Below are 12849 nucleotides of genomic sequence, written 5' to 3' on the forward strand. Positions count from 1 at the left end.
TTACATTTTCAATGAAGTAGTTTAAAATAAAAACAGGTGAATTGTACACTGCATTATAATCCTTCACACAAAACAATACAAGTCAGGGATGAGCTAGGCAAGACAATTATACACTTTGTCAGCCAATGGGACTATGGCCAAGTAATAACTCAGTTATTGTCTACGAGATCAATAAGCCTTGACTAAATGAAGGATATGATCACATTAGAAACTGATCCATGTGATGTTGCGGCAATTAACAACTTTTTTTACCTAATTTGATCCTCTTCTGTTGGTTTATCTTTTAGATCGAGAAATCCATCACTACTTGAAATTTTCTTCTTAAAGGCAAAGGGGAATTAACTCCATCTCTGTAAATTTATCTTACGTTGCCGATTTCAAACCCGGATAAAGAAGGAGGAGGGCGTTAGGTAGTCGACAGTCGGCTTTCTGTTTTCACGTCGAATTCCTATGAGGTAGAAGTGACATGGTTCTACCTCCCATTAACCACAAGATCACCTTCAAGAATATAAAGACTCCCCACGCAAATTGTAGCTTCAAAGATACGGGGCAAACCAGGATTTTCAACTCGTTTGACACTCTTTTTCTCTAAATCAAACCGAAAAAGCACGTGGCTAGAGTAGTATTGATAATATTGCCTCAAAAAACCATTTTATTATCCTTTGAAGGGACCAAAGGTTGACAATTCAATACCTAAATACCTAGGACACATGAATCTTCCATCTCAATAGAAAAAAAAAAAAAACGAAAAAAAAAAAAGCAAGGTCTATAATTTTGGTCCCTGCATATTTTTTCATAACCAAGGCTTAGATTCAATTTTCACTGTTGATAATCTCTCTTGGTGGATGATTTGGTGAAAAAAGTAGTAAGGGGCTAAAATCACTTGTGTAAGTCCTTAAAAATGTTTGTGGTATGCTCTGACCCTGAAATAAGATAACCCCGTCTCCTTAAACTTTTTATTACAAAAAAGAAGAAGAAATGATTATCACAAATACATAAGAGTCTCAAGACCTCCAAAACAAGCCTACAATTTTCATCATCATTGACTAGTGTGGAAAACTCGTGGTACTTTCCTCTGCAAATTTCAAGGCTTAGAAATATGAATCGGTGTTCATCTAATTTTTATGCATCAACCCACTTAGAGCACCGTTCGAAAACACGAGATAATATGAATGAAATCCCTAAATGTTCGAATGAATATCAAACCATTGGAGTGACCCCATATGTAAGCAGAAGCCCATGCTTGTTTCAGAGGCTTCTATCCAGCCGCTGCCAATATTGTCGTCGTAAAAACAATAAGAAGAACCCATCGTGTATAGCCAACGAATCAAAGCTCTTGACTAAAATACTGCGAAAAGGGGTGGTTTGAATGGAGCGTTGGAGATGGGTTTTGATGAACTGTCATCCATGGTAGCATTCCAAACTTTGCAAACACAGACACAGTAGTATATCCTTATGCCGGAGCCTGTTCAAGGATTTCAACGAGCAACTCCGGCGGTAAGTCGGACGTTTGAGGTTTAGGGTTAGATTTCAGTTGTGTAGTTTTAGGGTTTAGGCCCTAGTGCCTCTTTGTTCTGGAACAGGAGAAGCACGACCATAATGATACACGAAGTGGGTCCGGGTCAAGTTTCAGTGTACCCTTCCTTTGTCAGCTCACATTTAACTTTCGGATTCGACAACTTGTGTTTTCTTTCTTGGCTGCTGTCAATTTCCATTAGGAGACAATTTCATGTGGAACCCTAGAAATTCAGGTTTAGCCTAGTGATATTAGAATGCTGTCCCTATCATTATAACTTGAAAAAAATAATGAAAAGATAAGCTTGAGAAAAAATTCACTAGGGATCTCCCATGGTGAAGCTGTATGCATTAGAAGTCGTATTTACATAGGATAAAATGAATTCAAAATACAGTAGGGACTCGTTACACAGGATAGAATGAGTCAATCAATTAACGTGTTGGGTTGTTATTGGATCACTCGATTAAAACTCAATAAGATAACGAGTGTGGCAAGAACACAATCTATTTTTCAGATCTAGACATTAGGTATGACGATTTCTTGGATGATCTGTTAACTCAACATGAAATGATATGATGCGTTAACGAATCAAGTCGTTGTCGGGTCACCTGTTAAGAAACAGTTAAAGTAATAGATTTGACACGACATAACCCTTTAAGATAACGAGTATGATACGAAAACGATACGAACACGACAAACACAATCTGTTTGTCATGTCTATTGTGAGAGTATAACTATCTATCCAAAGTTTTCTCAATTACTTATCCACACATGGGCTACTAGCAATAAGTTCTAGTAGTTCTTCTTTAGTTGTAATGTGTCTTGAAAAAGTCTTAAGTTCAACTCACACGGTGAAATTGAGTACCAATAAACAGTGACAAGTATAAGAGTTCACGTCTGAAACGTAATTATCATCATGTGAATGTTGCGTAGGGCCGTGAGTAAGACCAGGATTGGTGGTGTCGTGATTCGGATTTGTTTTGCAAGTTGTTATGGGTCTGGTGGGTGCTGCCCCAACACTGATCGTACAATTATTGTATTATAATAATAATAATAATATGATTATTTTGGTTGTAACTTGTATTAGAGGAAATTCAACACCACGCGAAAATAGATTCACACTTGATACTTTTTTTTTGGACGATAATCTACACCTGTTACATAAATAAAAAGCTAAGAGTTAGTTTAAAAGTGTTTTTAACAAGCGTTGAAAGCATTTGTCGTAAAAATGATATGGAAACTAATTATTAATAAAAATTCAAATGAATTTTGAAATCACTTAAAAATTCTACAAGAAGCACTTGATAAAATTCAAAAATAATTTGCTAAAAGCACTTCAATTATTTTAAAAATATTTTCAAGAACCCAAAGTGTATTTTCTTTGCTTTAGTGTTAGGATTTTCTTCTTTATATCCATCAAATGGGAAGGAAATTGAAATCATACAAGAAACAAGAAAAAGTTTGGCACTTGCCAGGCTAATTTTATGTATTTATTAATTTATGTTCAAGGATAATATATATACTTTACAACAAGTCAGTTATAGATTATAATAAGATCCACTACTTATGTGAGTTGAATTTCTTATTTTTAAACCGTAGTGTTAGTGACATGACCAATTTGTTTTTAAATCATTGGTTTTGATGAAAGAGTAAACATTGACCCGTATAGTTTTTGACACTCCAAAATAAATTAAATATTTACATTTCTACGCTCACCAATCGCATTGGGACGAGGTCAGATGCTAAACTAAGAGTGTGAATAAATTGGACCTTAATTATTTTATGAATGAAGTGTGGACTGTTTTCCAATACTATTGATAATGGAAAAAAACTTTCAAACTCAGAACCACGAGATAAAATCAACTGAACTACAAGGCACTCAATCAAAATAAGACCTTGAAAATATGATTATTTGGTAATTTTAATTTGGTAATTTTATTTTGATGCATATGAAATATATTTTTCTCCAAAAGAAAATTATAATATAGTGACACGAAATGATCAAAAAGCCCTTCACCGGGCAGGATGATACTTACAATGCAAATGCAATTTCCCAACGGTCAACCATCAACATTGTCCGCATATTGAGGTTACATTTATTAGAATAGTTTACAAGCATCACTTAATTTACTGCATCCAGACGGACGGCTCTGGCGGATTACATCACAGTCAGAATCCACCACCTTCTCCCTCTCCCCTCCTTCTACCACCAACACCAACAGCAACGTCAAAGGCCGGTCCTTGTCTTTTCTTCTTTTCTTTTTTCTCCCTGCAAGTTTCAATCAATTGTAAAAAGCAGTAGTTTTGGCTTTTGACATTTCCAGCCTCTTCAGCCGCCTCTCAGAGTAAATTCAGGTGCTTTTTTCTGCTTTTTTTTCTAATCAGCTAAGCCACTTATAGGTTCATAGTACTGGTTTGTGTAGAGAATTTTTAGATGTTGGGTTTTGGAGTTGATGATTCTTGTACAAGGTTGTGGATTTTATGATTTGGGTTTCAAGCAATTCAGTGAAAGTTTGGAACTTTTGGTGGTTTGAGGTCTTGGGATTGGTTTTTGGGATAGTATACCAGCTGAGATTTCTGTAGAGCTTCTAAATGTTAGGGTTTTGAGTTGAGTGGATTTTCAAATGGGTTTGTGGTTTTTGTGAATTGGGTTTCAAGTAATTCAGTGAATGTTTGGAACTTTTGTTTGTTTGAGGTCTTGGGATAGTATACCAGCTGGGATTTCTGTAGAGATTCTCAGTGTTAGGTTTTTGAGTTGGGTGGATTTTCATATGAGTTTGTGGTTTCTTAATTGGGTTTCAAGTGATTCAGTGAAAGTTTGGGACTTTTGGTGGTTTGAGGTGTTGGGATTAGTTTCTGGGCTCCTTAAGTTTTCCATACTTATCCAATTTCCAGTTGCGAGTTGAGTATTAAAGGCTTTGGGTGAATTCGTGGACACATCAAGAAATCGAATTCTCTAATGGGGAACTATGTGAAGATATGTAACTCAAATTTCATCCATTTTGTCTGTTGAGGATTTCAACCAGTCTGTAACGAACAGAGGCTCAAATTGCTCATTTCAGTCACTGTAAACTGGCTTATTTGGAGCAGTTTAAAGTCCTAAACTACCAGTAACAATACTGGCGGAAACGAAAACTGTCAGTAACTTTGATCAGTCTTGTTTTTGGGGATCTCTCTGTAACTGGGTTTTGTAAACTTTGTTGAATTCGAAATTCCTGTCCAAACGCTAAAATTAGTCGGCTATGGAATTTCTGTATTGGTTGTTTGAACTACTCAAGGTGTGTTGAGGATCCAAAAGGTCTGTGATTTTGTGCATATTATCATCTTTCGGCTTTTCTTGGTGGATTTTTGAAGAACAGAACAAACAGAGAGGTTTCATCATCTTGTAACTCCTAAATGGGAGTTGGGCAGATTATCCCGTTTAGAATGGGCATCGCAGTGCTAAGTCTGTTGCTGCAATTGCAAGCAATCTTTGCATCCAAGTTTGTCATACAGTCAAAGGATTGTAGTGATCACATTGCCTATTCAAGCTCTCATGGTCATGAATTGTTTTACATAAACGGGAATTCAGTAGAGAAAACTATATTCTGCGCAGCTCTTCGGACATACTATGCAAATGGTTGCATTTTAGAAGGCAACCTTGGAAGTTACCATTGTCTATCAGACCTTTCACTAGGTATGCATTAATGTGATATCTTGCTCGGTTTCTTGTTTAAACGATGCTATTTGGTCAAGCTTTTTGGAGTTTAATTTAATTAAGTATTGCTGCTTTTGCAGTTGATTTTACCTTGAGGACAGGGAGGAAACTGCTGCAGAAGGAGTCAAGGGATAAATCCACTTTTGACAACAGAGAGGAAAAAAATGATTTTGCATATATGTCTGCGACTAAAAAGATTGGAATAGCAGCAAGTGGAATGTTTCTCACGTGTTGTGTTTTTCTATGTCCTTGCATTTTTAAGAAAAGGAGAGAAAGTGTGCACAGAGTTCTTGCAAGGGAGCCAAATTCAAGTGAGTGTCTTGCATCAACCCTTCTGTCGACTATTCGGCAAACAAATTGCATTCCTATTAGTTTACCTACCTTCTATTAGTTTCCACACACTGACTTTTCTTTCTTTCATATTTTGTTAATTATCCTTTTTCAGCAGATTCAGTTTTTTCTTTTGAAGTGAGTTCTTCAGATCCTGAAAAGATCCTGGCCAGTCCGCATCGTGTGCCACGTAGTCCACATCGTGTGCCGCCTAGTCCTAGATTTTCAATGTCTCCAAAGCCCATTGGACTTGGATCAGTACATCTCAGTTTGAATCAGATTGTAAAAGTAACTCACAACTTCTCTGAATCGCAACAAGTAGGTGAAGGAGGTTTTGGAACTGTATACAAGGCTCGGTTAGATGATGGCCAAGTGGTTTCTATCAAACGTGCAAAGAAGGTATGAACAGTTCATAATGTTGAAATATTTCTATCGAACATTCGAGTGGATTCTTAAGGATGTTTTTATCTCATGTTCGTGATTCAATCAAATGATTGCTATTTTTTGTGACATGGAAACTTTGCAATAGGAACACTTTGAGAATTTGCAAACTGAATTCAGCAGTGAAGTTGAACTGCTTGCCAAAATTGATCATCGGAATCTTGTAAAGCTACTAGGTTATGTTGATGAAGGAAATGAGCGTCTTATCATTACGGAGTATGTGCAGAACGGTACTCTTAGAGAACATCTAGATTGTAAGCTTACTCAAATCCTTTCATAACAATAGCTAGTTCTGATTTATAAAGTGATGAGATCGTAAATAATTATGCTGCTACACTGGCAGGTCTGCATGGGAAAATCCTAGAGTTCAACCAGCGACTTGAAATTGCTATCGATGTTGCTCATGCCCTTACCTATCTTCACACATATTCTGGTAACAAAACTCTTCATTTAATACATGCATCACAGTTTTCTATTTAAGTTTCATCTTTCTGGATGCGGATGAAAATTGATTTCATTGTCAACCTGGTTGATGTCTAATCCGTTATTCATCACACAACAGAAAAACAAATCATCCATCGAGACGTGAAGTCCTCCAACATTCTTCTCACAGAAAGCATGAGAGCCAAAGTGGCCGATTTTGGATTTGCAAGGCTTGGCCCGGTGGACACAGATCAAACACACATTTCAACCAAAGTGAAAGGAACTGTCGGTTATCTTGACCCTGAGTATATGAAAACCTATCAACTCACCCCGAAAAGTGATGTTTACTCGTTCGGGATCTTACTAATAGAAATTTTGACTGGCCGTCGTCCAGTGGAGTTGAAGCGACCTGTTGAAGAGCGGGTAACACTCAGATGGGTAAGTATAGTCAATATTCAACGAGATAAAATCACCAACTATGTTACGTGGTATTAAAATGAGATGTGATTAGCATTATTGTTATAAAATGATTGCGAATGAGCTCTTAGTCTTGTCATTTGCTCAATAATGTATTTGAACCAGATTAAATTCGAACTGTAACGATTATATCCGGTTTCAACATTTTGCAGGCCTTCAAGAAGTTGAATGAAGGCAGGGTGGCAGAATTGGTTGATCCTTTGATGGAGGAAACTATAGATGCAGAGGTTCTGATGAAAACCTTCGATCTGGCGATCCAATGTGCAGCCCCCATCCGAGTTGATAGGCCGGACATGAAAGCGGTGGGAGAGCAGTTGTGGACAATAAGGGCAGACTACCTTAGAAGTGTCAAGAGAGGGCAGTAGTATAAATAATGTGAGAGACATCTTCCCCCTTATTCGACCTTACCCTGTAAAAACAATTTGGTCACTAGACACGAGTTTGCTTTTCAGTTTGGCCTTTTTTTGTTTACGCGAAATCATTTTGCAACATTGAAAGCAAACGCATTTGAATTTAAATGTTTAGCTGTAATTTTTGGTTGTTTGAGCATTTGTTGTTGTTCCCAACTTAATGACCTGTGCCCAATACCCTCGGGTGGTATCGTGCTCAATGGGTTTGAAGTGTAAAATTTTATCGCAAAAGTCCAATGTTTCGTCTCCAAATGTGGGACTTCTCTTCCAACTTAGTACTCAGGACCTGGTTTGGGGAACTTGAAGCCCAAGACATCCCTAGGGCCTCGATACTTAGGACTCGACCTAGGAACTCTGCCAACCAAAACATGGACACGAATCTTCAGCGCTAGGGACCCAACCCACGGACAGGACACCGACTCTACTCAAGTAGAATGACTTCCATGGCAAGGGCACAGTAATAACACTAGTTTCGCTGTTGATAATATAAAGATATCTGTAAACTTTTATTCATATGATAGTTGTATCATTAACACGGATGCCTGTGCCATAAGTTGCTGTCCTGCTCGAGGGCTGCAGCCACTAAAGCTCTTCTGACCGGAAACCCCATGACCTTTTTGTGCTATTTTCCTTCTGTTGGCTGGGTACTTCAACCAGAAACATCGTTGACTCATTTGCGATTCGGCAGGGATAAAACCTTTGTACAATACTGAATTAAAAGACAAAATTTAGGTATGTGAACGGTGAATGATCAACCCTCAAAATTTAGGTATGTAAACTTAATGTAATACTAATCACGAACTTAAATGAAAACATGAACCGTCTTTGAATTAAATATGATGAATGCACCATCTAATAATTAGATGAGACTAGATTTGGTGTCAGACCCAACCCAATAATGGACAGAGGCGGAGCCATGAAGGGACTAACATTTTTGTCTTGCAAAAAACTTTTGTGTTATGCTTATGATTTCCACAGCTTTGCTGTAGGTTAAGAGCCCCAATCAGACCTTTTTTTTACTTTAACTTCTTTCATTGAAGTTGATTTGAGGTTGGTAGCTCCTATGAAGTTCAGATAATCCTTTGATTGTGAGTTTTTGAGGACTCTAGTGTAGAGGGAGAGAGGAAGAAAGTCAAGGAGGCTTGGAGTTTAGGTTTAAGAAAGAGGATGACATGGACGACACAATACCATACCCAAACAACAGTGGTCAGATGCTCACCACAGGGTCAGAGTAAGTTTTGTAAAATAAGAAGAATGTTTGGAATTGAGACTTTTGGGCCTTTCCTAAGTTAAACTCCTAGTTCCTGTCACTAAAGTTGTATTGCTTGTGACATGGTTCAATATTTCAACATTGAAGTAGGCTTACATAGTAGGATTTCTGCATAGCATTATATGTTATGGTTCGAGTGGGTTTTTAGTGAAGTTTTTATTCTCATGTCTCAATGTAGATGCTACATAGTTGGTTCTCATCCTTTAGAGACTACGAGTGTAATAGAAGCATCCTGTCGACAAAAGGACCACCCTAAGATGATTATCTCATGGCTATTAAATGATTGCTATTTGTTTAACATGGAAACGCATCAACTCACCAGTCACCACCAAAAGTGATGTTTACTCGTTCGGGATCTTACTAATAGAAATTTTGACTGGCCGTCGTCCAATGGAGTCGAATAGATCTGTTTAAGAGCGGGTGACACTCAGATGGTTACGCTGCACCACTAAGATATATTGAGACGTGATACTACAACTTCAACGAGATAAATCAATAATTATATTGCTTTGGTATTAAAATGCGTATGATGAACAGTATTGGTGTCCGGTTTTGACATTCCACAGGCATTCAAGAAGTTTAATGAAGCAAAGGTGATGGAATTGATTGATCCTTCAATCAAGGAAGTTGTAGAGGCAGAGCTACTTGTGAATTTTTTTGATTTGGCCTTCCAATGCGCCGCCCCCATCGGAGCTGATCGGCAGAACATGAACTCAGTGAGAGTGCAGTTACAGAATATAATGGAAGACTACCTTAGAAGTGTCAAGAGAGGGTAGTATATACCTCATTCAACTTACCATGTAAAACTGAATTGGATAGAGACTCGCAGACACTAGTTTGCTTTTCATTTTGGCCATTTTGTCGACATCCTTTTCACCCTCGAACATATTTTGAATGTGTACTTTTCTCAATATCTTTGTCCGTTACACTGAAAAACTACTATGCGTCACGTGCAGCCAAAAAACCCAACACATTTGCATTTAAATGGTGACTACTTTCACATGATTTTAAGTACCGGCAGGGGTTGTGTAGCTGTAATTTTTTTTTTACTATCGAGTGCGGGATCAACATTTAGTTTGGAAGATTAACATGTAGTTAAACATTGAAGAGCTATGAGACCACCTTAATTGAAGGACTAAAAAACTGAAGTATATATAGCATTTTACAGAGAAAAAATACTTTCATCAGAGAGAAAAAAAAATACCACCTTTCCTGGTTTATCATGGTATCTTACTAAACTCTATCTATACTCCGACAATGTAAGCTACTGCCCTTTACTCTGGAGGCCATGAAGAAGTCGAAAAATAATGAGATGCCGGACTTGTCGTGATTTCATACCCTCGGGTGAAGATTATTTACAACACCTTATTCTTCGGTGGGAACTACAACGCTAGCTGATAAGGCCCGAAAAGAGTTTAGACGGAGGTGGCGACCGGAATCTTAATCTTTTCCACCTGCTCCTTACCAGCATAGGGTGTAAGCTCAATATATGTTCTGGCATGAAGTCGTACCTCGTCAATATACCCACTACAGGAGATCTCTGCAATCAAGCAGCGTAGATATTACAAGCAATTAGTAAGAAAACTGCAATAAGGATCATTTCAAGCTAGATGGATTGATAAATAATTAGCATAAGATGTGGAACTACAAATATATTTCAGGCGCCGCAATGTGGGACTGATACGTCAGATGTAGAAATTTTAAGGTAGACGGACCGAGGGCTCACTCCAACAACACCGATACTGTTCTCACTTAACCACCTGCACAATCCTCAGGTGTGGGGTTAATTTTCAAGTAGACGGGCCGATGGCTCACTCCAACAACACCGATACTGTTCTCACTTAACCACCTGCACAATCCTCAGGTGTGGGGTTTTATCACAAAAGGCCTCGATGTTAGTTAAAGTGGGGTAATTCTATTTAAAGTGTTTTCTCTCTTTCCTCTTGACCGATGTGGGACAATGGGTGTTCCAACACTCCCCCGCACATGAGATCCCATTTTGTGGGTCACATGTGGAGATCCACACATCGACAACCATGTGGAGCCAAGTCGGGGCTCACCCATAACGCAAGGCCAAACGGGGACCCACCCAATCATGTGGCATCTTTGGCCTACGTGGAGCCATGTCGGGACTCACCCATTGCGTGGGCCCAAAGGGGGACCCACCCAATCATGTGTCAATACAGGCCTATACCCTGGCTTTGATACCATGTAGAATTTTTCAGGTCGACGGGCAGAGGGCCCACTCCAACAACACTGATACTATCCCCACTTAACCACCTGCACAATCCTCAGGTGTGGGGTTTTATCACAAAAGGCCTTAATGTTAGTTAGAGTGGGGTAATTCTATTTAAAGTGTTTTCTTTCTTCCTTTTTGGCCGATGTGGGACAATGAGTGTTCCAACATCAGAACACCATGTTTTTGTCATATAATGCTTGTGTCATTGACACAGATACCCGTGCCATTGACACAGATACTCGTGTCATAAGTTGCACTCCTGCTCAAGGGCTGCAACTGGTAAAGCACCCCGGCACGGGAAACCCTAAGACCTTTTGTGCTATTTTCTTTTTGTTGGCTGGGTAGCCTTAGATCCAAACCTAAATATTTAGGTCACAGAATTTAAGGTTCGTGAATGGAATGTCACCCAACCCATAAGACTTAAATTTTAGGACCTAAACTGTATTAACTATTGTGAAATGATTTTAACCCTTGACCATTAGATTTAAATTTCAACTGTTGAAATTTTTTTCCCCTTACCGTTGGATTTGAAAAAACACAAATACGGACCGTTAGATCAAAACCAAATGATTACCAAAAGAGGCATTGTAATTTAGATTGTTGATCACGAATGGTCCAAAAATTGAATGGCTCCCTAGTCCAAATGTTACCTTTGAGGTTCTAAAAGATGTTAGATGCTAGTTGAGTGGTGGGCTGGGGCCTAACACCTAGGCGGCTAGGCGGGGTTTAGGTGGTGCCTAGGCAGACTAGGCGGATTTGCATAAATCTATTATATTTCGTGTAAATAAGTGTCTGTTTATACTTAAAATATATATATAATTTCATCATAAACTACAAATAGAATGACACATATATTATGAAGTATTGGAACATAATGAAAACATGGGGAACAAGCATATAATGTGTGTTCATTTAACTATTTAGCAAGTCTCTTACAATTTATTGAAAAAAATAAAAAATAAAATGAAAATTATTTATTTTCTGTCTAAGTGAGTCACAACCTAACCGAGTGCCTAGGCGGGTCTGGGTGGGCTAGGCGGGTGCCTCAGTAGGTATATGAGTCATTTCTTAATTTTCAAACATTTAAGCATTAATCGGGACGATGACTGATCGCCTAGCGCCGAGGTGTGACAATTCCCTTTAGTCCACATGTTACCTTTGGACAACTGGAGTCCCGTATCAAATGGGGCCCAGTTGTCGACTACTACCAAATTCCTCTGGGAACTGGATCCTCTCCTGAGCTCAGGATGGGGATCCTCCTGAGCAGCCCATCTGGGCCATTCAAACTTGATCCAATGGATGCAATTATTATAATTTTTAGGAGAACTCCCTGTTTGGAGCCGTTTGATCAAATTTCAACGGTCCAGATGAGCTGTTCAGGAGGATCCCAATCTTGAACTTAGGAGAAGATGCAGTTCCATTCCTCTATCCGCTTTTGTATAAGCTGGGGCCCCCAACATTCCTAATAGAATTTCGGATTTTATTTTGGGCTCAAAACCAAATTTTAGGGTTTAGGCGTCACCATTGGATTGCATTTTTTGGGTTTAATCCAAATATTTGAGTTTGGGTCTTGCGCTTGGACTTGGTGAGTTGGTTAATTGTTCAAGATTCAAAGAGGAGAAATTTCCAGCCAAAATTCTTGACTGAATATTAGAAGTATATATTTAGTCAAATTAAAGAAACAAACTGTATCATCGTAAAATTAATTAGTAATATGAATGTATTTCAATTTTTTATAAGTACAAGCAAGGCCTCCTCTCATCAATGCTCGATTCATTCTCAACAAACCTTCTTACGTGTATCAAATTTTCAAGACTAACTTGTGGACAACACAACTCGGATGACGTGTGCCATGTGGCTATTGAACTAGGACAACCTACTCTGGTACCATGGAGAAAGTTGGTGTTCCACCATAAAACTAATTGGCAATATGAGAAGTAGTCCAACTTTTTATAAGCACATGCAAGGTCCCCTCTAATCAATGTGAGATTCATTCTCAACACACCTCTAATCAATGTGGGATTTATTAACAACACAAATACTTTC

The 12849-nt window shown here is 38.4% G+C and overlaps 1 protein-coding gene across 1 annotated transcript; it reads left to right on the forward strand.

Moving 5' to 3' along the window:
* Positions 1-3585: 3585 nt before the first annotated feature.
* LOC103953888 (calmodulin-binding receptor-like cytoplasmic kinase 3) lies at positions 3586-7433 on the forward strand. Its single transcript, XM_009365689.3, has 7 exons — positions 3586-5192; positions 5294-5524; positions 5659-5942; positions 6073-6238; positions 6328-6417; positions 6547-6845; positions 7037-7433. Exons 1-7 carry the CDS (start codon positions 4913-4915, stop codon positions 7247-7249), a joined length of 1563 nt encoding a protein of 520 aa, XP_009363964.3. The 5' UTR covers positions 3586-4912; the 3' UTR covers positions 7250-7433.
* The last annotated feature ends 5416 nt before the right edge of the window (positions 7434-12849 follow it).

Source organism: the organism of the source record quoted next, unplaced genomic scaffold (genome assembly GCF_019419815.1).
Source record: "Pyrus x bretschneideri cultivar Hongxiangsu unplaced genomic scaffold, Pyrus_bretschneideri_v1 Contig44, whole genome shotgun sequence".
Classification (NCBI taxonomy): domain Eukaryota; kingdom Viridiplantae; phylum Streptophyta; class Magnoliopsida; order Rosales; family Rosaceae; genus Pyrus; species Pyrus x bretschneideri.